At 40.6% G+C, this 25812-nt stretch overlaps 1 protein-coding gene across 1 annotated transcript; it reads left to right on the top strand.

Annotated features, from left to right (window-relative positions):
• Positions 1-954: 954 nt before the first annotated feature.
• On the top strand, positions 955-21609 carry ERCC3 (ERCC excision repair 3, TFIIH core complex helicase subunit). The gene is made up of 15 exons (XM_062607795.1): positions 955-1035; positions 1121-1326; positions 2412-2648; positions 3830-3879; positions 5179-5323; positions 5521-5685; positions 6773-6977; positions 7981-8295; positions 9425-9609; positions 11621-11823; positions 14818-14914; positions 15099-15216; positions 16215-16333; positions 20332-20484; positions 20846-21609. The coding sequence occupies exons 1-15, from the start codon at positions 1017-1019 to the stop codon at positions 20978-20980; spliced, it is 2352 nt and encodes a 783-aa protein (XP_062463779.1). The 5' UTR covers positions 955-1016; the 3' UTR covers positions 20981-21609.
• The last annotated feature ends 4203 nt before the right edge of the window (positions 21610-25812 follow it).

Genomic DNA, 25812 nt, shown 5'->3' on the forward strand with positions numbered 1-25812 from the left:
AGTTTGTAATGTATGTACACAAAGGTGTTTTTTTCTATCAACGTTGACTTTTTTGCACATTTTTGGAAATATTTAATTTGTACACTGATTTAATACTCTGACCAATTGTTGATGGGTGTATGGGAATCACGTGTGCGTGCAATGTACTACTGTCTGGATGTATGGGGTTTTTTATTACTTTTTGAGATGTTGCTACCAGTAACTGCACTGCTGTTGCTGCTTTACATGGAATATCTTGTGTATAAAAAAACAAAAAAGAGATAAAAAATACAATTAAAAAATTAGCCTATGGTTATCTTGGTTGAGGAACTCAGGAGTTGAGTATTGCTTGCTAGTTCCGTTTGTCCAGCAACCTGCCAAACCGAGAAACAGACAAACAGACCCCCTTGTAATTCTGTGTATGCATTGAATGTGTGTGTATATATGTATCTCCCAGTAATCTTATTCCACAATTTCATTTCTACATTTTTATGAACTTGTTTTTTAAGGATACAATGTTTAGTTAGAATAATTAAAATATATAAAAGCTTTGAGAGATGATTTACTAGATAAATATATTTTCAGCTGGCTGATGTTCAAAATATTTTTTTAATTTTTGTTTTTAACCATTCGAAATGTATTTGTATTTCCAAAATCAGACACGAATTGTACTTAGAAATCTATTAAAACACTCTGTAGGGACAACAGTGTCATTTCTCTTTTCAGAGCTGTGTGCTGTACAGCGATGCCGGATGCCAGGAGGGTTTTTTTCTTTACTTTATGTGCGGCAGCCTGTAGTGTTAGGTATTGATTATTTTACCCCTCTTTCCCGGTCTCGGCCCGTTCTGTCCCCTCTGTACCGGAGCCACAGTTTCGCCGCCCTCCCGCGTGTCCCCCGCGAGGAAGCGGCCCGGGGAACAGAAAGTTCACGACCCTGGGCTCAACTCCCCAGCTCCCTGCCTCCTCCCCTCCGGCGCGGCGGAAGTGACGAGCGGGCGGGCGCAGCGGTGCCGCGGACGCAACGCAGAGCGGCGGCCATGGGCAGGAAGGAGCGGGGTGCGCGGCGCAGGCCGGGGTTGGGGGGAGGTCGGGGCCGTGCCTTGTGCCGTGGGCCGTGTCACAGCTCCGGTTTTGCTTGCAGAGAAGAAGAAGGGTAAGAAGCGCCACTGCGATGAGGACGAAGACAATGAAGATGAAGCTCCCGGCAAGGAGTCGCAGGAGGCAGTGCCGTCCGCAGCGGGGAAGCAGGTGGAGGACAGCGGCGCCAAGCTGGACGAGTACGGGGCCAAGGACTACAAGCATCTGATGCCCCTGAAGGCTGACCACGCCTCGCGTCCGCTCTGGGTGGTACGAGTGGCCTCGTTCTCTCACCCCGTCTTGTCTCCCCGCAGAGGTGGCGGCTGTGCCCGCTGCGGGCGGGCGGTCGGGCTGCTGCAGGTGGGGTTTTTCTCTCCCGCCGCCCCGTGAAGGCGGTGGGCCTGCGGCCCAGGCCGTCCTGCAGAGCAAGCCCCGCTGTCGGGGGCGGTAGAGACGCCAAGAAAGGATGGGTTGGTTGTGTGCGCGGGTGTAGAAGGCGAGCGTCAGAGTTTGGCCTGGGCAGCGCCCTAGAAGCGGGATTTGCTCTGGTTTAGGTGTGAGGCTGCCCCTGGTCAGCCCGGGAGCCCCAGAGCTGCTGCCATCCCACGCGGGGCTCCGCGGGCTGCGGCTGTGCCATGTACCCACAGGGCCGTGAGTGCCTTAAGCCAGTTGCTTTTGCGTGTGAGGTCGAACGGCTTATGGAAGTGGCTGCGTTGGCTGACGGCACGAGTGGGGTCTGTTGTTGCAGTGACATAGCAACGGGGGCTTCTGTTTTGAAATGAAGCAGACTGGTCTCACCATCTGTAAACGGTACCGTTTGTTTCTTCTGCCCCAAAAGGGACATTGAGAAACTTACCCGAGACTCTGTCAGTAGTGCAGACATATGGAGAAGAGATGGTTACCCTGCCAGTGTCTGCAGGTCGCTCTTGCTGAATGCTGTGACATGCAAGTGCTGTCTTTCCATGCATTCCATGTAAAATGAGTGAGGAGTTTTGTATTGGTTTAGAGGAGCATGGCGGAAAGCTTGTGCCTGCTTGCTTAGTATTAAAGAAGAAATGGAATACCCCCATGTGTTAGTCTGGAAAAGCTTAATCGATCTGAGAGTGGTTTATTCCTAATGCTATGGAAGGACATGGACAAATCAATGAATTCTTTCAGAAGACAAAATTTGCATGTTCCTGTGTTTCCCTCTTCTTATGTGTTTGCCCTAACACAAAAGTCATTTTTTTGAAACCCTGTGACTTGTTACTACCTAAATAGTGGACTGTCTCTGTATTACGGCTGCCGTGTAGAAAAATCCTGATCCTGTTCAGCTAACACAGTTGTGCCTTCAGTGTTTCTCTTTATTTCTGCAGGCTCCTGATGGCCATATTTTTCTTGAAGCCTTCTCTCCACTTTACAAATACGCACAGGATTTTTTGGTTGCCATTGCTGAGCCTGTGTGCAGACCAGCCCACATTCATGAGTACAAGCTGACTGCTTACTCACTGTATGCTGCTGTTAGTGTTGGGCTGCAGACAAGCGACATAATAGAGTATTTACAAAAACTGAGCAAGACGGGTGTCCCAGATGGAATTATTCAGTTTATCAAGGTAAGACTGTTTTATTAGCACTGGAAGTATATCTGCTGCTACTAGTGACATCCTTTCCTGCTCCCTCTGCTTAATTGATTTTATTTTGTTTTTAATTATTCTGTTTCAAGATGTCACGGTTTAGCCCCAGCCAGCAGCCACTTGCTCACTCCCCGCCTTGGGTGGGATGGAGAGGAAACTGAAGAAGGTTTTGAAGACAGGTTGAGATAAGAACAGTTTAATAATTGAAATGAAGTACAATATAATAATAATAATAGAAACAATAGCAATAGTAAGGAATTAGAAGAAGAGAGAAAGAGAAATGAAAATTCAGAAAACACAAGTGATGCACAACACAACTGCTCACTACCCGCCGACCAATACCCAGCCTGACCCCAGCAGTGATCTGCCCCTTGCGAGTATCTCCCCCCATTTTATACACTGGACATGACATGCTGTGTCGTATGGAAGACCCCTTTGGCTGGTTTGGGTCAGGTGTCCTGTCTGCTCCTCCCAGCTTCTTGTGCCCCTCCTCACTGGCAGAGCATGAGACTGATCAGAGTAAGCATTACTTAGCAACAACTAAAACATCAGTGTGTTACCAGCACTGTTCTCAGACTAAAGCCAAAACACAGCACTGCACCAGATACTAGGAAGAAAATTAACTCTATCCCTGCCAAAACCAGGATACGAGAACAGAGGCTTTATCTTATTGTTTGCCTTTGATAGTGTATTGCTGCACATGTAATTTTTACAGTATATTCTGTGTGGGGTTTATGCCTTTTTCAAGAATAAAAAATATCCCCAAGCATATCCAGACTTTAAGCCAGTAGGAATTGTACCTGGGGAAAGTTTCCTCAGATTTGCTCTGGAAGAAGATGGTGGCTGTGAATGTCTTTAATAGCCAGACAGAATAAAATAAAACGGAGCCTACCTAATCCTGCAAGTATGCTCTTGCACGTCTTGGAGGCTGATGGAATTGGCTATAAAAAATGAGTATCTGTGACCGATGTGCATGAGATGGTGTGTGCATCTTCTGAAAATTCCTTTTTAGGTTTCTTCTGTAAGCAATACGACCTTGCAAGTAAATGTTCTGTGATAACTATGCTTCCTCAAAGACCTAAACTGCATTGCAGCACTTGGTCTCAAACACAGAATTGCTTTTCTGCCTATTCCTAATGACTGCTTTTGTTCATTTCTAGCTGTGTACTGTCAGTTACGGGAAGGTGAAGCTGGTACTGAAGCATAACAGGTGAGTGGTTGCTTCTGTAACTGCTGTGGCAGAGAAAGACTCCAATGCATGCCTGAGTGGACTCAGTAGCTGTTGAGTCTTATGGCTCCTTACTAAGTGGAGCATCTGTCAATACAAGATCACTTTTTCAGTTGTTGGAAGTATTTAATACGTTAGTCAGTGAGTTCAATGAGTTCGGTTTGTCTGTCCTGAGATACTCGTACTTGTCATTACATTTTTAAAAGTATGTTGCAAATTTGATATTTGAGCTTGTTTCATTGCTGCTTGGACTTACAATGCATTCTTAATGTTCCTTCCAAATTTCCATGAGCCTGGTCAGACAAGTTTTTCCGCAGCTGTCCTTAAGTCTTGTATATTCCGATTTGTAATCCATTGTTTGTCAGGCTGAGAGATCGATTGGCAAGAGGTGTATGCTTGTTGCTGGGTTGAATCTGGCTTGTTTTAAACCTAGAAGGTAAAGTTGGAAGGATCCTTGTTCAGCTTGAGGTCAGCTTGTTTAGACCTATCCAGTTTTATCTCAACCTGTGATTCTGCGGTAGGCAGAGGGAAAAGGAGATGGGAAAACCACAAAGCCTACAGCTGTCCCTTGCCTGTGTTTTCTCTTTCTCTTTTTATTTCTTTTGCCAAGTTCTCTGTTATCTGACAGCCATGGGTAACCTCTGGGACTGTAACCTGACACTCTGCTTGTGCTGCTGCTCTTTTGAAGCTGCTGCTTTGGGTAGAATTAACACAAATATTACTAGCAGGATTTTGTTGTCTTCCTGGGTGTTTCTGAGAAGAAGATACCTCACATCGCTTAAGGCTTAACTTGGCTCATGTTTTAAGTGGGATCTCCAGCCAGCATCGTTACTGCTGAATCTTCAGGGAGAGACACAATTTCAGGAGGCAGTAATTTAAGTACTGGATGGTTTGTGTTTTGGAGGTTTGGGGGTTTTTTGGACTTTATTGGGTCCTGTGGGCAGGACTTCAAAACACCACATCCAGTGTTTTCATAGCCTCGCCTCAGTTCAGTCCCAAAAAAATGGACTTATGTCACAAATAATCTCTCTCTAGGCAGAGTTCTGCTGCAGTTTTCCCACTTGTGTTAGAAAACATCTGAGCAAGCTGGATAACTGCAGAGTACATGATGCTTTTGGTGAGGCATCTTTGATTGCCATGATTCCTTTCGTTTTAAGTGACCAGCCCAAGATTGTCTACTTGAGAGCGCATGTGGGATAGTTACATATTTAAGCATCTGTGCCACTCTTCCTGTAAGTTGATTAGTTCATAAAATTGCTTTTCTTTATTCTTTCATTTTAGGTATTTTGTGGAAAGTACCTTCCCTGACGTCATTCAGCAGCTTCTCCAAGACCCAGTAATTAAAGAATGTCGCCTAAGAATGAAAACTGGTGCTGAGGATGATGATACAGAGTTCCTTACAGAGACATTCACCAGTAAATCAGCAGTATGTTTGGGCATGTTTTACAATTACTGAATGAACAGTAGATAAACTGTTGAGTAGTTTGGGATGGTTGTTGTTTTGTTTGCTTTATCATCAGTTGCTTTTGGTTCTGTCAGCAATGATCTATGCCTCCTTAATGAGCCCACATTTGGAGGGTGTTAGTCTAATGAAACTCTTGGTGAAAATCTTGTCCATTTCAGATTGCCAAATCCAAAGAAGGTGGCTTCGGTCCATCAACTTCACAGGAAACAGATGCTCAGAATAAGCCAGATGTCCCAGCTGACTTATTTGAGTTTTATGAGCAGATGGACAAAGATGAGGAGGAGGAGGAGGAAACACAGACAGTGTCTGTTGAAGTCAAGCAGGTATGAGTATTTTAGTCTCTGCATTTGTAGCATTGGGGAATGAGCCTGGAACTTGCCAATAAATAAGCACAAGAACTTCATGTACTGTGGCCCTTGGTTTGATAGGGCAGATCACTGGAAGTCATTGACATTCCTTTCACCTTCCTAAATCTTAGAATCTTCCCTTTCTGTACAGAGGGTGACAGGGAATCTTTCCTTCCCAGCCCACAAGGCTTAGGGCTCACAGGCCGGAGAAAAGCTCCAGAGTGTAATCATAGAATACTTTGGGTTGGAAGGGGCTTTCAAAGGTCATCTAGGCCAACCCCCAAGTAAGGGAGGTTCCCATCATGCACAGCTTAGTGTTGCTTTGTGCAAGACAGGCAAGGATTCAATGGAGAGCAAATCTGCTGTTGGCTTCAGAGCATTTTTATTTATTTTTTTTTGCCCTCCCTTCCCTCCCTGTTTCTGTTCTGTGACTCATGTTTGCAGAAGAAACTCTTGAGGTTCTGATTTCATAGCTTAAGAAGGGAGCTGGAGGTTGGAGCACAGCCCTGGCTTGTCCTGCAGAGCTTTTGTGGAATTTCTCAAGTTGTTTTTGGATTCCTTAGTGGGGAAAACAGGAATTTTAAAACCAGGTAACTTAGCAGCTACTTTGTTTATTTTAAAACACCCAAACCAACAACCTCTTGGTGATTGAATCACCCTGTCACTGTGTGGAATAAGTGCATTACCGGGGCATGGAAGTTTTCCAGGTAACAGATGTGCAGCTTTGGTGGGTCCTTTGTAACACAGAACCTTTTGTGTCTGTTCCTGAGAAATGCTGCAGGACTTCAGAGTGTAGTTTAGTCACTGTGGATAAACAACACATCTGAGACTAATGCATCATGTTCTCAGTCTGCCTAAACAGCCGTCTCTTGATATGGAGTGTTATTTAAATGCTTGAGGGGTAGGGGTGATCACAGTGTTTTCTGAATGAACTTTAACTCTTGCAGACTTCATGAGCATGAAAAATAAATGTAACTTACATGGTACTAGGCCATCTGGTTGGGTTTTAAAAAAAGTTACGTCAGATGCGGAGAGCTTACCTGAAGCTTTGTTTCCTCTTCAGGAGATGATTGAAGAACTTCAGAAGCGTTGTATCCATTTGGATTACCCCTTGCTGGCAGAATACGATTTCAGAAATGACTCTGTGAATCCTGATATTAATATAGATCTGAAACCTACAGCTGTGCTCAGGCCCTATCAAGAGAAAAGCCTAAGGAAGATGTTTGGAAACGGGCGAGCCAGATCTGGTGTTATTGTTTTGCCTTGTGGTAAGTTTGAGTTGGGATTTAGGGGTTTTGTTCTTTATTTACCTGTAGTAAAGGAACTTCCAGATACGACAGCTGCTGGGATTTCAGACAGTTGTAGCTGGTCTTTAGTGAGTGGATTCCAGGGCTGTGGTGAGGGAGAGCTTGGTTAACAGAGCTGCCAGGTGTCTGCTCAGCAGTGCTGTCAGGATCCCTGTAGTTACTGAAGAACTGATATGTGGTTGTGATAGCTTCAGGCTACCATTCGTGCTTTCGCTGTTCCCTCTACATCAGCTCTGCCTATCCTCCAGTGAAATGTAAAGTTGTTGGTACTGGAAACCTTTTTTCCTTGGTTGGGAATAGGGAGACTGAGGGGGACTGGGACTGCAAATATGGCATAAGAGGGGTGCAAGGAAGAAAACTTGTGTGTGCAATTTGTGGGCAAGGGGAACTTAAGAAAGAAGTGAGGAACATGCAGACTGGGACAACCTACGGGAAGCAATGGAAAAGGGAGGGAACACAAAACTGCATGCCAGTGCCTTTGGTATTGTGGGTGGAGGAAGCACATGGGAGGGAGGGCTTGAGAGAGTGTAGAAGGGGAGCTTGAAGAAGTGTGAAGGAAGAGTGGAAAGAGGTAAGGACTTGCTATGTGGGGGAATGCTCATGGGAGCGGGGGGGGGCAGGGGCAGGCGGATGGATCACCCCAGGGGTAACTTTCTGTAGCCACCTGGAATTTAACGTGCTTTTGAAATTAAGAAAGCATTAAAATGATTGTTTCTAGTAGGCAAAGCCATTGTTTACAGTGATTCTCTTGAGAAAATGTAGTTAAATGTCCAGTAGACGATCCAGTAGAAGTGAATACTCCATTTCTTTAAAACTATTACAGTAAAGAAACAATGAAGAATTTGTCCTTACATGATTTCATATCCTCTCGCAGTTTTCCTTTGCTCTTTTTTTTTTTTCCCCCCTCTCATACTGCAGTGATATCTGAGAGATGACTAACGAATATCACTCTCCTTCCCTGCAGGTGCTGGCAAGTCTTTAGTTGGAGTGACAGCTGCATGTACGGTTCGCAAGCGGTGTCTGGTCCTTTGTAATTCTGCAGTGTCTGTAGAGCAGTGGAAAGCCCAGTTCAAGATGTGGTCAACCATTGATGACAGTCAGATCTGTCGGTTCACTTCCGATGCCAAGGACAAGCCCATTGGCTGCTCAGTTGCTATCAGCACATATTCCATGTTGGGGCATACGACAAAAAGATCCTGGGAAGCAGAAAGAGTAATGGAGTGGCTTAAAAGTCAGGAGTGGGGCCTTATGATACTTGATGAAGTACATACTATCCCTGGTAAGGAAATGGTGTGCAAATCTGCTCTTTTAGAAATGGTGTTTTTTTTCTGTCTTACTCATGATTAATATAGTGAGTAAACTCATGGCTTTAGTGAGACAGCTAAACTGCCTTGTTGTAGCTTCTTTTTTGTTTTTCCCTTAATACTACACAGTGTAGCTGACCATGACTTTTCTGAATCCCTTCAAACACTGTATTTTTCTATAATGGCAGTGTAAAAAACAGGTGCCTTCCCCTTCTGTGTAGGTTGATAAAATGCTCTTACAATACCCGAATTACATTTGTGTAATTTTGCTGTAGACAGATTTGAACAGGAGAGGAATTCTTCTGCACTTTCTTTTGAGATGTAGTGGCACTGTAGGATAGCTTTTAGTGTCTATTTCTACTCAATAAAATATGAGTAACCGTAGCAGTTACTGTCCAGAAATAGCTGCTGTGTTTGATACTACTCTGTAATTGAGATCTGTACTATTGGAAAGCAATAATGTGGTAGTAAAGCATCTGTGGAATAATCCTGGTTAAAAATACCATCCAGGATTCTGTTAGCTGCTCTAGCTTGTTCTGGTTGCATTTGAATATATAATTTGGATTTCAGAAGCAGACCTTGATGATTACCTGCCCTTTTATCACAGCAGCATGTTGCTGCCACCGTTCTTTTGCTTTTGTTCTTACTTGGTTTTGTAAAAATTAAGGTACAGAATTTCCTCTGTGATCTCTGTCCATGCTGAATTCTGCAGTAATTCTGCCATATATACTACAAGTCCTAAATATGGCAGTCAGCCAGGAGTCCTTGCGTCGTGGTTCTTCCTGTGAAATCTGTATGACCTAAAACAAGCCATGTAACCCCTGGATGTATTAATTTTGTCTCTGGAAATGGGAAATAATAAAGATGCCAGGAAGTTTACTGAGGTTTTCAGAGTACACTGAAGATGTAAACTAAAGCTGCAGTCAGTGTGCAGTTTTGCTGTAACGCAGATTTGTTAGAAATGTATGTGAGACTGGGTTATATTTCCCAGCCCTGTTCTTGATTTGTGTTCAGGAGTTGACGAAAATATTCTTTTAAATTGCAGTGTTTGTCTTCCAAATCCAGTCAGGAAAGTAAACAGAAAATTTGTTTTGCGTTTTTTAGCAAAGATGTTCAGACGTGTGCTCACTATTGTGCAAGCTCATTGTAAACTGGGGCTGACAGCTACTCTGGTCAGAGAAGATGATAAGATTGTTGACCTGAACTTCCTGATTGGACCAAAGCTCTATGAAGCCAACTGGATGGAGCTGCAGAACAATGGCTATATTGCTAAAGTCCAGTGTGCTGAGGTGAAGCTCTGCTTTTTTGGTACTACTAGTGTTTATTTAATATGCTTATATTTTAAGAAGATGTATAAAATTGCATGTATTTAACTGGGATAAACAGGACTCCTTATGACTTCTCATGTACTTTATCGCTCAGGCAAAGCTGTCGCTAGTCAATATGAACATGCGGCAAATCCAGTAGCCATGTATTCTTCAGAGTGACTTAAGCACACTCTGTTTGCCAGCATTGTGGTGCTTGTTCAGCCATCTCCAAGTCAGCGTTTGGAAATGTGGACAGTGCTTGCAGTGTTGTAGACCTAGTTTGGTGCAGTTGACATTCGTGTTGCCTGGTCTGACTTGATCTCTTAAGCACAGTTCTCTGTGGTAGTGTAACACCATGTTACAATGAGCCTGACATCAGGCAGCATGCTTGGAAGCTGCCTTTTAGAGACTTCAGCCAGTAGATAGTCTGTAGTTGTTTGAGGAAAATTCTTGTAACTCTTAAAACAAAGGAGAATAGCAGAAAGTTTAAAAGCTATAAGAAAATATGTGCTTATTTCAAGCCTGAATGCATGAGAGTGAAAATTGAAAACGTAAGACTGGATCTTACTATTTCTTTCCAGTATAATGGAACCTCTGTTCTTTCCCACATATGGATGAGAGAAAAATCTGGTATCACAGAAGTGGAAACCTTTCACACAGGCACATCAGAATGTTAAAGAAACCTTTCTGGGTCAAACTAAAGGTGTAACTTAATACAGCATTTCTGATAAATGTCAAGGAAGATACTTAGGGAAGGGTATAAAACAAAGGCAGACATATCTGTTACTTCTCCTGATACTTCTCCAAGCCCTCAATCACTGGTGAGTTGTTTTGGCCATTGTGTAGTCACCAGTGAGTTTCTTTTTCATTAATTTTTCCAGACTCCCATTGAATGGAAGTAAAGTTTTAGCAGCTACAGCATGCTATGGTAGACTATTATAACTTAAATGTCATTTGGGTTTGTTTTTTTTTTGCTGGCTTTTTCAGTTGTGTGCATTTGGGTTTTGTTTGTTTGGTGATGGTTGTTGTTGGTTGTGGGTTTTTTTGTTAGTGGTGTTTGGGGTTTTTTTAAACCTGTGTTTCTAGTTTCATGTAATTCTTCCCAGGTCTGGTACTGGAATAAAAGATGCAGGTGCAGGTCAGCTGTTCTCCTTTTGTACAAACTGGAGTTGTAGAAGAAAAAAAACCCACAACTATTTTTAAGTAATAGAATGCAAGTAAAGAGCATCTAGAAAGTAAGTAGGTTGAAGGGGGAGTAATCGGTTTGCAAATTCAAATTAGATTGCTTAGGCACTTTGGTTGATTCTGCCTTAGGGGCATGATTCTTCTCAGTCACTGAACTACCCTTTAGACATTGAAAAGTGAAGCATGGGCTACCTTTGTTCTGAATGGTGTGAAAATTCTGCAAGTTTGTATTCTTTAGGTCAATGTTTTTAAGTAACCTTTGATAGGGCTACCAAAAGCAGAGAACCAGCTGTTAAAATCAAGGTCACTCCTTTGTGAAAAGTATATATATATGAGAAAAGGTTGGTAAATTTGTTCTGCAGTGAAGACTAAATGTGTCTCTTAGCTTTCAGAATATGGATAAAAATCTTTATGGTAAAAAACTGACTGCTGTGACAGGCAGATTACACAGTTCAATCCCTTAATTATTGCTCTGTAAAAAGCATTCAGTAAAATTAAGTATGAAACATATAGGAAATATCTTCCAGTCTTCTTCCAATCCTGCTGCCTATTTCTGTCATTTGATCCCACTGCCAAAGCATTTTGCAAGGCCAGAATATTAATGAGGTTAAACATTTTGGCTGTTCTGGAGGCTACCTCAACCTGTAGCTTTCATTTTGGTACACAAATTCCTCTGTTAAGATGTGGCTTGTGCTATCCAGAAAGTTGTAATGCATAATCATCCCCCCGCTGTCTTTTCACTTCCAACTGGAGTAAAATAAATAACAGAGGGTTACTCTATGTGTGTGTGTGTTTTCTCTGATTCTAGGTTTGGTGCCCAATGTCACCTGAATTCTATAGGGAATACGTAGCTATCAAAACAAAGAAACGGAAACTGCTCTACACCATGAACCCAAATAAATTCAGAGCCTGTGAGTTCCTGATTAAGTTTCATGAGCGACGGAATGATAAAATCATCGTATTTTCTGACAATGTCTTTGCACTGAAGGAGTATGCAGTCAGACTTGGGAAGTAAGTGTACACAACCAGCAATGACACCGTTGTTTTCCAGGGTGCTTCTCCTCAGGTTCTCAAAAGGTCTTAACCTTGTCTAAAAAACCTGGAGACAGACTTTTTTGGGGTCTGTGCTGTACCAGTGCATTGCCTAGAACTACTGTAATTGTTTAATAAATGAAAGGATATTGCTCCCATGAGCTCCTCAGCCAACTTAAATGACTTTAATGCAAGTGCAGTTATGGAAGGTTTTACAGATAGAGTTTACTGGCGGGTCAGCATCAGTGTATTTGTCAGGCTTGGAGAGAGATGGTCGGAGAGAGTATTTGTTAGAATCAGGTATAGAGCAATTACTGGGGAAAATAAGCACAGAAATTGGCCTCATCCTTTCTTTGACAAGCTGTGGGGTCTTTCAACTGCATATGATTTCATGTCTAGGAATTTCAGCAGTACCACAAACAAGTGTTATGCTTAGCAGAATTCATGATCAGTTTTGACTGTAGTTTGCAGCCATATTGTGCTGGCTTGCTGTGACATCAAATAGCAAACAGAGCTTGCTAGATGGTGCTGGATGAATTCCAGCACCTGTGGTTTCTTTCATCATTTTTTTTAATCTGTCTGGACAGAGATTAGCTGTAATGATGCCTCTGGAATGTCTCTAGCAGTGTTCAGTGCACTGCACAAAAAGCCTTTAGCAAGGGCAATGCTGGGAGGAAGTGCTTGTGAAATTGCACAATAGTTAAGTGGAGCAGATGCTGTAAACGCGTGTCAGGAAAACCAGTTAAAGAAATACTTTTCACTTCCTTGAGTGAATTGTTTGTTCCTCACATCATTTGTGGAGCTCCAGGTTATACTGCTGTGGGTGTTTGAAATGAAGGAGGCTCGCAGTGCTGGATGAAGGTGAGGGAGTCTTTTAACCAGAGGATTTTCCAGCATAATTTGAGCATGCTGAAACACAGAGAACTGTTAGTTTGGGTAGAAATGACATGTGTAAGGAGGAGAGAGCAGCCCAGTAGGTACGGTGGTGGTGGCTGAGGCTCTGCTGGCCCAGCAGGAACACAGTTCCCACTGAACTTCCCATGACCTGATTGAAGTACATAGGGTGGGTGGCTCCCAGGTGGAGGGAGAGACTATGGCTGTCATCTGGCTATCTCTGTTGGCTCTTCCCTTAACTGCTCTTTCCCTTGGTACTGTCAGGGAAAGATCATGCATGCACATGACAGGAATTATTTTTACTACAGTTTTGGGGGCCACAGAATTCAAATGTGCTTAGCCATCTTTTACTCTGTCATGAACCTGTCCAATGTAGTATAGCTCATATGCTGACTGATTTTGTCTGGTGTTATTAGTATGTTTAAATCACTGTTTCTGAAGGACTGTGCCTCTGTGGTTTTGACAGGTATGTCAGTTGGAGAGGGATTTATCTTTGCAAGTTCCTCAAATGCCTTACAGTGAGGAAAAAGAGTAATTAAAAAAAAAAAAAATAAAGTCAGCCTGGCATTGGATGTTCTTGAATGAATTGTTGTCAGGTAGGATCTAAGTGCGTTAAAATGGAGGATTGGTAGTCAGGAGTTTTGGGTTATTCTGTTCGTAAGTAAAAAATGTGTTTGAACCCCTTCTGGTGGCTTTAAAAAAACAGAAGGCTCACAAATGCTTTAGTTTCAGTTTAAATCTTCCATTTAAGTTTTGGGGTTTTAAAATAATCACAATTTAAATATTAAATAAAAATTTAAATAAGGCTTAAGATATTAATGAATGCTAAAAATTGAATAATAACGCTATTATTTCAGAGTTCACTTGTTTGCCACTTTCATTTTTTAGCTGCATTTTCCTAAAGATCTGGTTAAATATACTAAATAGAAGAATTAATAAAAGTGACTAGGATCACATGGTAAAATGAAGGCTAGAATAAAGTTCGTAGTAAAGAAAGCAAGAGGAGCCAGTGCACCCAAATTAGTTGATAAGAATAGAAAACCTTCGTACTGAGCAGTGCATGTTTATGTTAAGCTGCCACCCATATATGTGCGATAGTAAAAGTTAAGTGCAAAATTTGAGGTTGGTTCCATGTGTTAGAAATAACGTATGGAAGTGTCAACAAAACAAACTGTAGGCCTTGATTCCTGTTATTTGGAGATGCTTGTTATTAATGAGCATTTGGAATCAGTGCCACAGCTGAAGCAGCAGTGGCTATGGACACCTGCAGTCCTCTCATTTTTATGTGGGTTTTGCCATTTTTAGCCTTTTTTTTTTTTTTTTTTTTTAACAAAACCAACCCTGCTTCAGCTGGAAGAAAACAGCCTTAGGACATACATAGTAGCCCAGGTTACTCATGAAGTCCGTGGGTGACTAAGTTTGTGTGAGCCTTCTGGACTGAGATATATTCCACAAGATTCATTGTCAAATGTTAGAAACCTTAGGTGAAATGCCACTGTGAGCTGCTTGTGGCCATGGAATGTTTGGGACCTTGTTTTCATTTCAGTAGGTCCAGAAGGTATTAGGAGGGGCAAGAGGTCAGCTTCAAAAGCAAAAATAATTTTCCCAGAACAACATCAAGCAGCCAGCTTGTGACACTTGGCATATAATTGATCGAGAAGCCTGGATTTTCAAGTGTTTAAATAGGAAGCAAAGGTTCCAGCTGTCAATGTGCTAACTCAGTAGATTTGAGGGAAAAAACGTCTTATTTTAACAGCTGCCTTCAGTCTTTCATGTGGGCTTAACGAGTGTATTCAGTCTGTTGATACAGAGCTTCATTGGTGCATGTAATTGCAAAACATTTGTAACTGTCGGAATTTATTTCTGGCAGCCTGCATTGCTGCAGAGGGTTCCACAAACAACTGGCTTGCTGCCATAAGGAGCCAAATGAACTAAAAGTAATCCGTAACTGTAAAGTGCCAAAATCTGTTTTGTTTTTATATCAGTTCAAGTGTATCCTGTGCTCCCTGCCATGGTATTATAGTACCTTATAAAGAAAACTTGAATTGATTTAATTTGTGTATGTTCTGTTCTTTTCAGACCCTATATATATGGTCCCACTACACAGGGAGAAAGAATGCAAATTCTACAAAACTTCAAGCACAATCCAAAAATCAACACTATTTTCATTTCCAAGGTAAGTGAGGACACCGAGTGTGTCCCTGTACCTGTCCTCAGAGTGAACTTCATTTGAGCATTATACTTGCACATTGTGCATTTGACGTCTTTGTATCACAGCTCACAGAGGTGTACTTTGCATTAAGGCTTTTTGATGATATGTAGAGAAAAGATAATGCTCAGAGGCTGCTTCTCTGTTACAGGTAGGTGACACCTCCTTTGATCTGCCGGAAGCCAATGTTCTGATTCAGATTTCATCCCATGGTGGGTCTCGAAGACAGGAGGCTCAAAGGCTGGGGCGAGTGCTGAGAGCCAAAAAAGGTAAATGAGTGGTTGGTAAGGCTTCCAAAGGACAAAAAAAAAGCTGAAGAAAAATGAACTTCTTGTTCTTTGGTGGTTCTTTCACTTTTTCATTCCTTGATAAATTTCCTCAACATGAAATCCTTTTAAAAAATCATGCTATTACCCTAAAAAGCAAGTCTCTAGAAGGCACGTTCTTCATATTGCAGATTACTTTCTTTTAAAAATGGGATTTGGTTTCCAACTGGTTGTATTTTTGCAAAACATGTCCAAGGAGCTTTTAATTTAGAAAATTGAGTCTTAATACGCTTTCTGCTTAAGATCTGCAGACACTTACTTTATGTGCAGTTGGTGCTAGTTACAGCTGAGGCTTGCTTTGAAAATGCATGCAAAAGCCATGTTAGTTGTTTAACAAAGTCTTAGCGAAGCCTTGGACTTTAAAAGGGACCCTGATGCTGTTTGGAAAATAAACTTTAAAGGACTGTAAGTTTTAAAAAAACAAATTGGTACACAGGCTGGTATATCCCAGTCTTCAAATAGCCCTACGAATTCTTATCAAATGATCTTTGTCTTGCTTTTTTTAATGCAAAACCACTACAGACTCCAGTTTACACTGATAAAGCTTTTCCTTTGTCTTTCTCTGAGCTTTTTTAACATGTACTGCAGTCCTTGCTCTTGATTTTTTTCCTTCCTCTTTACCCAGTTGACTGTAAAAAAAAATCTTACCTTCCACCTTGTCTAGGTAATAAAGAAGCAGGTTCTTCTCAGAGCACCACTGTAAGTGTGTGGGTCTACACTTCCTTTTCTGTTTTTAACTTTTTACCCCTTCTCAAGTTATTAAGAACAAGGGTAGGAATTACCACACTGTGCGCTTGGTCAGCTTATGTAAGGTCTGGGTGGAGCTAAGCTTTGCAGATTGTTTTTGTGGAGAGACAACTTGTTTTCACTATTCAGCCCTTTGTTGTTCTTTGCTGCAGTGTTCTAAATAGAATTACTTACTTGGTGTCTTTGTCTCCTAGGCATGGTTGCAGAGGAATACAATGCCTTTTTTTATTCTCTTGTATCCCAAGACACTCAGGAAATGGCATATTCAACAAAACGACAACGGTTTCTTGTAGATCAAGGTTATAGCTTTAAGGTAATTTGTACCTTCTATTTTTTGTATTTGTGGCCTGGGAATGTAACTTGGATATTCTTCCATGTTAGTACTAGGTCAAACACTTGAGAATTCCAGTTGTGGAATGTATTAATGAAGGTTTTGCTCGCAAGCAGGAACCTTTCCAGTATTGTTTTATCCATCTGTATTACTGTGGGGGTAGATACAAGCAGCTTAGTACAGCTTCTGGAAAGGTAAGTATTCATACTTCAAACCAAGCACCCACTGGGGAGTGAAGTGGACTGTTACTTGCATGGTTGGTTTATATTTATGCTGTGCAGTTGTCCATCTGTGCAGGCCTCCTCTTACACCTTATCATACGGGTTGTGCGTAAAGCATTGTTGATATGCGTTCATGTCATAGTTGCCAGCAGTAATTAGAAAACTCCCAAAACATCACAAATCACAAATAATATCCAAAGAACTCCCGTCTCAGACCAGTTTTTCAGTATTGGGAGAAAATCTTTTTCTTTGTGGCTAAAGAGAACATACAGTAGACAGGATTCATGCATCCTACATTCATACATCTGACTGTGGTTAGGTGTCTGAAGAGTATAGCAGCACATTCCAAAAGAAATACTTTTTGGGGTTCTTGGTGCATGAGATTAGTGTGTAGACAATTTCCACAATGCTGTCCAGAGCCTGCAGTGCTACAGAAAATCAGGCAGGATGGAGATATGTTGATACAGTGGCTCTGTTAGCAGAAACTGTTCTGGCTGATAGAGGTCTTCAGACTGTGCTTATTTCCACCAGCAGCTGGACCTTCCTCTTGTAATTTTTCTCTGCATGGAATGAAGTATATCACCAAAATCACTGGGTTGAATGTTCATTGATTAAGAGATGTCAGAATTAACTGCAGGAAAATACTCTTACTGGAGAGTAGTGATCTTCCTGCTACAATTAAAACATACTCCTGGAAACAGAACATTTTCAGTGTTGACAAAGTAACAGAGCCATGAGTTGAAAGGCAGAAGTTTCTCCCTAAAATCCCTTTTGTAAAGGACTGAATGCTGTCTCATTTCTCCAGAAATCCTTGGAAATTGGTCACCCCTTGTACTTGGTTTGTTATATATCTCTGTGTCATCTTCTTCTAAACATAAAATGTCATTCTACTAAGCCTCCCCTATTTTACAGATTTCATGGTGTATCTCATTTAATTTTCTTTTAATCCATGGGCTGCTCTGTATGCTCGTTTGTTGGGTTGTTAAAGGCAACAGTGGCATGATAATTCTGCTTTTAGGTAAATTATTTTACAAAACTGGAATTTACGTCTTCGACTAGAAGCCTTCACAATAAGGAATACTGCTGAGAAAAAGAAGAGCTAAGGCTCCCTGTCTGCCTTTAGGGAACAAACTCAAGCTTATGGCATTGACAGAATTGTGCAAGGATTGCACGAGGTGCAGTGGCAAGCAGCTTCTGCTGGGTTGCACTTGAGCTTAGCTATGCAAGAGCTTTGCTTCATGAGACAATGCAGTACAGGATGTCCCTGTGGGTAAAACCTCTCTGAACTGCAGCTATGCTGAAGTAAATAATTGTTCTCTAATCAGTGGCCTTTTAAAGAGAGCTTTGAGGGTGTCCTTACACCGAAACAGGCATGTCAGAGTCTTCAAAACATGGTTTTGCTTTGTAGTGAATGTATTTTGACAGAACTGTAGATCAATACTAAGCTGCAGCTAATTACAGCAAATGCATCTATGTGGCTATAGCCAAGAAGATTAGAAAAATCCCTTTACTTGTATTTGAATGCTTTGGATTTTGGAGGTTAAAATAGAGGAATTTTATTTTGCAAGGAAGAACTAGGCAGGAGCTCTGGTGTAATATGGGGGAAAAGCAGTGCAAGAGGCAGCTGAGTATCTGAAGCAACAGTTTAGCTGACCAGTACTGGGATGATTTTATTTGCAGTGTAGGAACAAAACATTAGGATATCTATTTTCTTCTGTTTGACAAACTTTAAATGTTAGTCATAGCTGGCATCAAAGAATAATAGAACTGGAAGAAACTTCCAAGAAACCACCGATACCAGCATAGCCAGGATCAACTGTGTGTATGTCATTGCCAGCAGATGTTTGCCTTCTTATTCTTCCAAATATGGGGATTCTACCTTATCTTTAGGTGATCATTTCAGTGCTGATGTTCACTCCTTCAGAATCTTTGTTCCTGAATTACTAAAAAATCATTAGTCCTCTAAAAGGGTTTTCGCTTTTTTCTAGGACTTGTTTTCTTCCTGCCATCTCTCAATAGCTCCCTTTTATGCCTTTCACCAAAAAGAGAACTGGAATAATACTGCTTTGCTAAGTCACATCTTTTTGTCTTTACTTCTTAAATAGGAGCCTTGTCATTACAACTTTCTGCTTGGAGTTTACTGCTAGTGGGGTTTTTCTGTTAACTAACCATAGTTTAGTTATTTACTGTATTGTGGTTTTATTTAGAGACTTAATGTAGGATATGTTAAATTTTAAAGCAGTAGTATAACTCATTATATCTAAGAATTGGGGATGACTTTAAGCTTAGCATCTGTTAAACGGCTTAAAAAAATGGTAATGCAGTGGGAATTCTTTCCATTCTATGAATCACATTAGCACTGTTTTTGCAACCAGAACTGGAAACAGGCTGTTGCAACTTAAAATTGCTTTTTGTGACTCCTTTTTCTTTATTTTTTAGGTGATCATAGCACATGCCCTTCGGAATAAACAAGGGGACCATGTGTTCCTTTAGCCATATAATAGGACAGGCTGCTCCTCCAAATGGATTCTTAAATCTAGGACATTTCTCACACATCCATTTTAAATTATAAATTGCCACTGACAACAGCCCACAACACTGATCATTTGTTCTAGGGTTTCATGTCTCTGTTTTTCAAAAACAGTACTTTGTAGCTAATGTGGATTTATTTTACCATGTTTTTAAATTTTTTTAATCAGTCTTTGTGATCAGATCCAGCCCAGATTACTGAGGTAATTAGTTTCTAATAGTATTGACTCATGAAATAAGCTGGAAAAGGAAGATGAGGAGGGGAAATACTACATAACCAAGGGAAGTAGCTGAATTAGAATGTCTTTCCCAAAATCTGTACAAGTGGGAAAACTGAGATTCTGATGTATAAACGTGTATACCATAACGTGTTTAACTGCTGGAAAATTCTTCTGAAATTTTAAAAATACCTCTAATTAAGAAAGCAAGCTGCCTATTGTAAAGCTTTATAACGGAAGCTTGAGAGCTTTTCAGCTGTTCTGAGGAGGTTTTTCAGCTAGTGGAGTATATGGCACTAAATAGCCAGTAGATGGCATGTGCCTTGCATGCAAGGTTATCAGATGAGTTACAAAAGAATTTCAGAGAACAAATCTAACAGCTAAGTTACCTTGTGTAAGTACACGAACATTTAAAGGGTCCTTTTGCTCTGCTGCTGCCTTGTTGCAAGTTGCTGCGTTGTCTCTCAGCAACTGTTCATACATCTCAATTTGTTTGTGGGTGGTTTTTTTTCTATATTCCTCAATGTTTATTGCTGCAATTCTCAGTGTCTGGAAATCTACTGAATTATTTTTCTTAAATATAAAGCACTAGTTCTTAAACTAGACAAATGTAGAGCCCACATCATAAAGCCAACCTTGCAGTAAGTTCACTGTGCATCTGAGCTATATGTGCTTTGGTCAGGCTCTTGATCAAGCTGCTATGGACAGTGTTTGGCTGACATCCTCTGTCCAGAGCTTTCATTTTTCCTTTCTGTTTTTCTTCCAAAGGTTTGTATTCTGCATTTCCAGCTAGACTATAAGAAGGAGGGTGGAGGGTGTTGTATGTGTATGTACCCCACGTCGGGAGATTTTATGTGTATCTGTGCTATTCATGTTGTTAAGCTGTTCAAACCATTAATAGAAGTTGAGGGCATTTCCAAGAGGATATGGCATCAGAAATTCTTTTCTTGGTTTTGAATAGCTAACAGTGAGGAGGAAGATTTGTCACCTTGTACTATGGTCTAATTCTTAGGTAGTAACAAAGTTTGCAGGCATGGAAGAAGAACAACTTTCATTTTCAACCAAAGAAGAAGAGGAGCAGCTTCTGCAGAAAGTCCTGCAGGCATCTGACCTGGATGCTGAGGAGGAAGTAGTTGCTGGAGAATATGGCTCAAAGCCAACTCAGGTAATGAAGAATGCTTTGAAAAGGATGATCACAGGTGTGGAAGAACTGGATGATTCTGTTTTCATTCTAAATGTAATGCCATCATTGATGCTCTCATATGTGGTAACTAATTCTTTTCGGGTTAATGTTTGCGTAAATGGCATTGTGATGAAGTACGTTAGGAATTTCCACTCTAAGGTTTACTTACAGTGAGTGGCAGGCAGTGATTTTCTTTGTAGAAATTCTTAGAAAGAAAATTTGAAAGGCTTTTTGGCATTACAGTTGCTAGATGAACAGTGCTGCCCAGCAGCCAGTGGGCATTGGTAGGTTAGAGTACGACTATCTAATCACACATTGACATGTGTTTTTTTAACTCTTGCAGGTGTCACGACGTACGGGCACAATGAGCTCTATGTCAGGAGCAGACGATACAGTTTACATGGAATACCACTCTTCACGGAATAAGGCATCTGGAACTAAACATATCCACCCACTATTCAAACGCTTCCGGAAATGATGTCCTTCAAGCGTGCATTCAAACTGCAGATCAACACACTGGCTGCCAGAACTAAGAATATGGACTAACGATTTCTTTTATATGCATCTATATATGCACAACAAAATCTTACCACAGGAAAGATACTATCCAGTGACTGGATCCTGGTTATACTTGTTTGGTTTTCAGGGTAATTAATAGAATTTATTTTTCTCAGTTGAAGATTCTTTTTCAGAAGAATTCTGGAAAATTAAGTTTTTACTGATGTTTGAATTGTTATTTATCTCACTATTGTGTCTGTTCTACAAAATACTGGCTTTTTAAATGCTTAAGTAAAAATCATCCATTTAGCTGAACAAATCCTGATAGGAGCACTTTACATAATATTTTTAAAACTAGGAGCTAATTTATACTTAACCTGTCTTAAAATTCTAACAAATTGTTTGGAAATATTTTGAAGTTTGAAAACAAGGAGAAAGAGGGACTATGTCTCCAATGTAAACTCAAGGATAACATTAGTAAATACAATAAAATTCTGTGCTCCATTTATTTTTCTTTCAACTGTTGAGAAGTTGTTAAGGTAAAAGCTGTTTCCCTTGTCTTTATATTATATTTATTAACCATTCAATAAACCCATTGTAACTGCTAAACAGCACAGTGTGACATCAGAAGTTATTACTGAATCAAAAAGTGGTTTGACATGTCATAAGGTGAGTTGGAAGCAGAGGCTGAAGGAAAGATTCACAGGTTTGGGGTTTTTTATTCATGAGCACTGTATATTTCTAGAATATTTGAGGAGAAGTGGTGGTTTGTGGCAGAACAGTTTTTAAATATCATCTGATTAATATTGTAATGGTTATGCTACTTGGTACGGTATTATGAGGTGGGGGTTTTTGCTAAGAGTTTATAGAACTTCAGGAACAACTTATGAAATAACATTGATCTTGATCTGTTGGTTCAAAATAGGTTAGTATAATTCTTTTCTGGAATGAGTACGTGTGGTAGAGCTATCCTGTATGTGACAAACGTGTTTCAAAAAAATACTCTGTTTCTTATTAGCGTAAACTCACAAATCGAGAATATAGGAATAATGGAAGCGCAATTCAGAACACATGATGCTTGGTTTCAGTCTCTGTCTCAGAACCATGTAATTTTGAAAATAGAACTGATCTGGTTCAGTTTAAACTTGGTTTAGTCTCTGAGCCCTACCCCATAATGCATGGTTCTTCCTATTGTTGAGGTTTTTTGCCTCACAAACTGCGACCAGCCATTACAGTGCTTGAGCTGTTTATATGGAAGAGATCAATATGTAGTATTCTGGTGCCAATTTCCTCTCCCCAGTTTTACAGCATTATTTACTTCTAATAGTAGTTTGGACCAGCTCTTGTGGCAACAGTAGAAAAATTGTACTTTAATGCAATGGGAGGTGTCTGTGACAGTGGGATAGCTGAGCAAGTCAGCCAGTGTCCCTCTGTGTAATTATAATGACATGCTGTATGAATTGCTTTGGAACTTTTCTCCACTCTTAATCAACTTGGGGAAAAAACAAAAAAGCACACAAAACCAAACTACTAAATGTGGAAATGGCTTAATACTGATCTTTGTAAGTGCAGTGCAAGTAGTAGGTGGATTTAGGACAGTGCTCTAGTTCTGGCATAGTAAATCTTGGCTATGCTGTCTTCTTACTTATCTTACTTGTCTTATCTTACTCTTCTAAGTAATGGGTCTGTGTGGGATGGAGTACTTCCAACATCAAATAAAGGGTAATGGTTTTACAAGGGAAGAATCACTCCATGCTTCATTAATAGTATGTTAGTATTCAAATTTTAGATGTAATTATTTTGATATGATTACTGCAGTAATTACTGCCTGCTGTTATTCCAAACTGTAGCTGGCAAGTGTCAGACTGGTATGTATTTACTCACTACAAAACAGTTCCAGCTCTGCACAGTACCATCCGTACTGGAATATGGTTAGTGCTGCTTTCCAGAGAGGGGTCAATTGCTGAGAAACGCTGCTGGTTCCTGGGGTATCTGTTGTACAAGCTCCTCACTACTACCATTCAGTGCTCCTCACCCAGCGATCGCAATAGACTGCTCCAGAATTCATCTGTAATTACAGCCCTTTAGGAAACTAAATTGTCCTGACCAGTCGCAAAACTCAGCACTGTATTTTGTCAGGTGGATGTCTTTATTTGAAGCAGTACTGTAGACTGCAGTTGTAACGCTTCACCATGACCAGGCAGGTGGGTTCTTGCTGCTTCGTGGCCTGAAGCCAAAGAATCTGTGACCCAGCTCTATTGGCGTGCTGTCAGGCCCTCACACACGTTTACCATATGCTCTTGTTGGCCAAGGCTTCTCTTGCAGAAGTGGATTGCAAGCTCCCTTGCTAACTAGACTGTGGAAACAACATAGCTAAATACTCCATGCTTGCCTTGAAAACATTCACATGAAGATGATCTCGCTTTCTGCCGCTGTGCTGCTATATACATACCTTTCCAAGATGCTGCCTACATATCTGCAGGAGTATGATGGCACAACACTGCAGCAAGCAAGGCACAATACAGTTTGTGGATCCAGATGACTTGTAAATGGACAGTGATAGATAATTACCCAGAAAGGATTTGTTTGCTGTAAGGCTCTCCCTAAACTGGGTGCAAAATAACGGATTGGTGTGGCCAAAATGTGTTTTACTTGAGCGATGGCAGAGGCCGATGAACTCAGGGTAAGTACACTATTTGTTGGAATTCTGTGGACAGAGGACGTGTGATCTTCCTGGATGTAATTCAGGTTTCCTTGCTGAAATAAAAGCTTTGACCTCCTCTTTAGTTAGGCTGAATTCCATACTAAGGAAATTAAATCTTCTTGAGGAACTGGCATTTCTTATTAGTTCATTGGTTTTTTTTTCTAATAGGCTACAATACTGAAACTTGCGTTTATGTGCTCTTCATCCTTGTGGGAAACCAGCAAGTGTCTGTTGCTGTTACTCACTGAGATGGCTTCCTAGACTAAAAGGGCATAGTGACAGTGGGGTGGCAATTTCAGCAGCATTACAGCTCAGCAAAGTACTAAACTACACCCAATTTCTGTTTCTTTGGTTCCTTATGCCCTCCTGATAGTCATAATTTTTAGTAGTGCCTTTTTCCTACTGTTTAAAAATTTGGGCCTTCAAGGCAATGTGGTACACAATATGCAGCATGGGGTTAAAGGTCTAAAACAGCTACAAAAGTTCTGCAAGTAGAGCTGAATTCTTCATCTGTTGCAGTGGATTCATTGAGCTTTTGTTAAGCACCAAACTCATGCACAGTGATATCAACACCTGGGATTGGTTAGCTTGCTGTGATTTAAATATCTTCTGTTTGTACAATATTAGATTAGGATTTTAATTGTTGTCATATGATAGATGACAGCAAAGATTGAGAGAAGCCATTTTCATGTCTCTTCTTAAACTGAAGCTGCTTCAGTAGCAAATTACCTGTAAGCTCTGTTCTCACCTCATAGCCTGTTGAGTTCAAATTTGTCCCCTTTTCAGGAAGAAGCATGGGAATTTAGAAAGACTTTAAAATTCCAAAGAATTACCTTCACAACTTGTAAATATCTTCTGGAAGATGGGTTTGAGGACAGTCAGAAAAGGCAAAATTCATGACTAACCACACAGCTTTTACAGTGAAGAGATGTTTCAAACTGCAATGAAAATTTCTGCATGTATTTCTGACAGCTCAATGCTGTTTTCCAGTTTTTCTTCCCTGCAAATGTCCTGAAGAGCCAGTCTGTACAGTCTTAGCTGAAGGTGTTATGCAGGCAAAGTTAAATGCCTATGAGCAAGTATCTTTTACTTCCATAAAGTATACTTTTAGATGCATTAGCTAAACAGTTATGTAAAGCATACAGTACAATATTTATTATACTGTATATCATAAAAGTATTTCCAAATAATTACAAGCCAGATATAACCAAGACTGTTAAAAAGTGAGAATAATTCTAAGAAACCAGAATTCCTAGTAGGATGATAATGTACCTACTGACTCTGAATATTGATGTTATTAAGACAAAGAAAGCTTCAGATGAACTTTGCCAGAGTTCATGCAAAGAGGAGGGCAAGTTTAAATTGGATTTAGAAATAACTAAGTGAAGGTAACAAAGTACAAATTATATGACCCCACTAGGGGGTCTAGACCAAAAGAACAGTATGACTATGGATTCGGAGACAAATTATCATCCAAAAATAATACATAATCTAAATTATTGATAGTTTAATTTATACTGTGATCCCATTACATACCAAAAGTTAACTAAAACTGAAGGACTTCTGCTGTGGAGAAGCATGTGCTTCAACTTGTTTAAAATAACAGAAGTCCTAACTGACTAGTTACATAAAATGATTTCTCAAACTCAGCAGACTGACAGGCTGGGACAAACATCATTGTTTAAATTTAAAGAACTGTGAATGTGTTTTCAAGCCAGTGTTAAGACCTCTGTTAAACATACGTGCTAGAAGATTGTAGAAGTAGGTGAAAAAATATTTATCTTCCAAGCCACAGAAATGTGTCCTGGTTGGCTAGTGCTGATGGCATAGCTTCTCCTTTCTTTACAGTTTGATGGTTTTACATGGATTGATAGAAGGTTTTATATCATGGCTGCTACTACACTCACCATTATTACTGGGAATTCTGTGGCAATACTACTGGACTTATGATCACAGACTTCTTTAATGTAATAGATTTGAGAGGAAAATGGGATCAGGCAGTGCTGACCCTTAGAGCAGTTTGTTTGTTGCATCCTAAACCTTTCACTATGTAAAACCCTTTGCTGCTCTTTCAAATGTTTGTTGGGGTTTTTTGGCTTTTCCTTCCT

This window comes from Pezoporus occidentalis, unplaced genomic scaffold, assembly GCF_034315485.1.
Source record: "Pezoporus occidentalis ecotype Australia unplaced genomic scaffold, CSIRO_AGI_Poc_V1 ctg126, whole genome shotgun sequence".
NCBI lineage: Eukaryota > Metazoa > Chordata > Aves > Psittaciformes > Psittacidae > Pezoporus > Pezoporus occidentalis.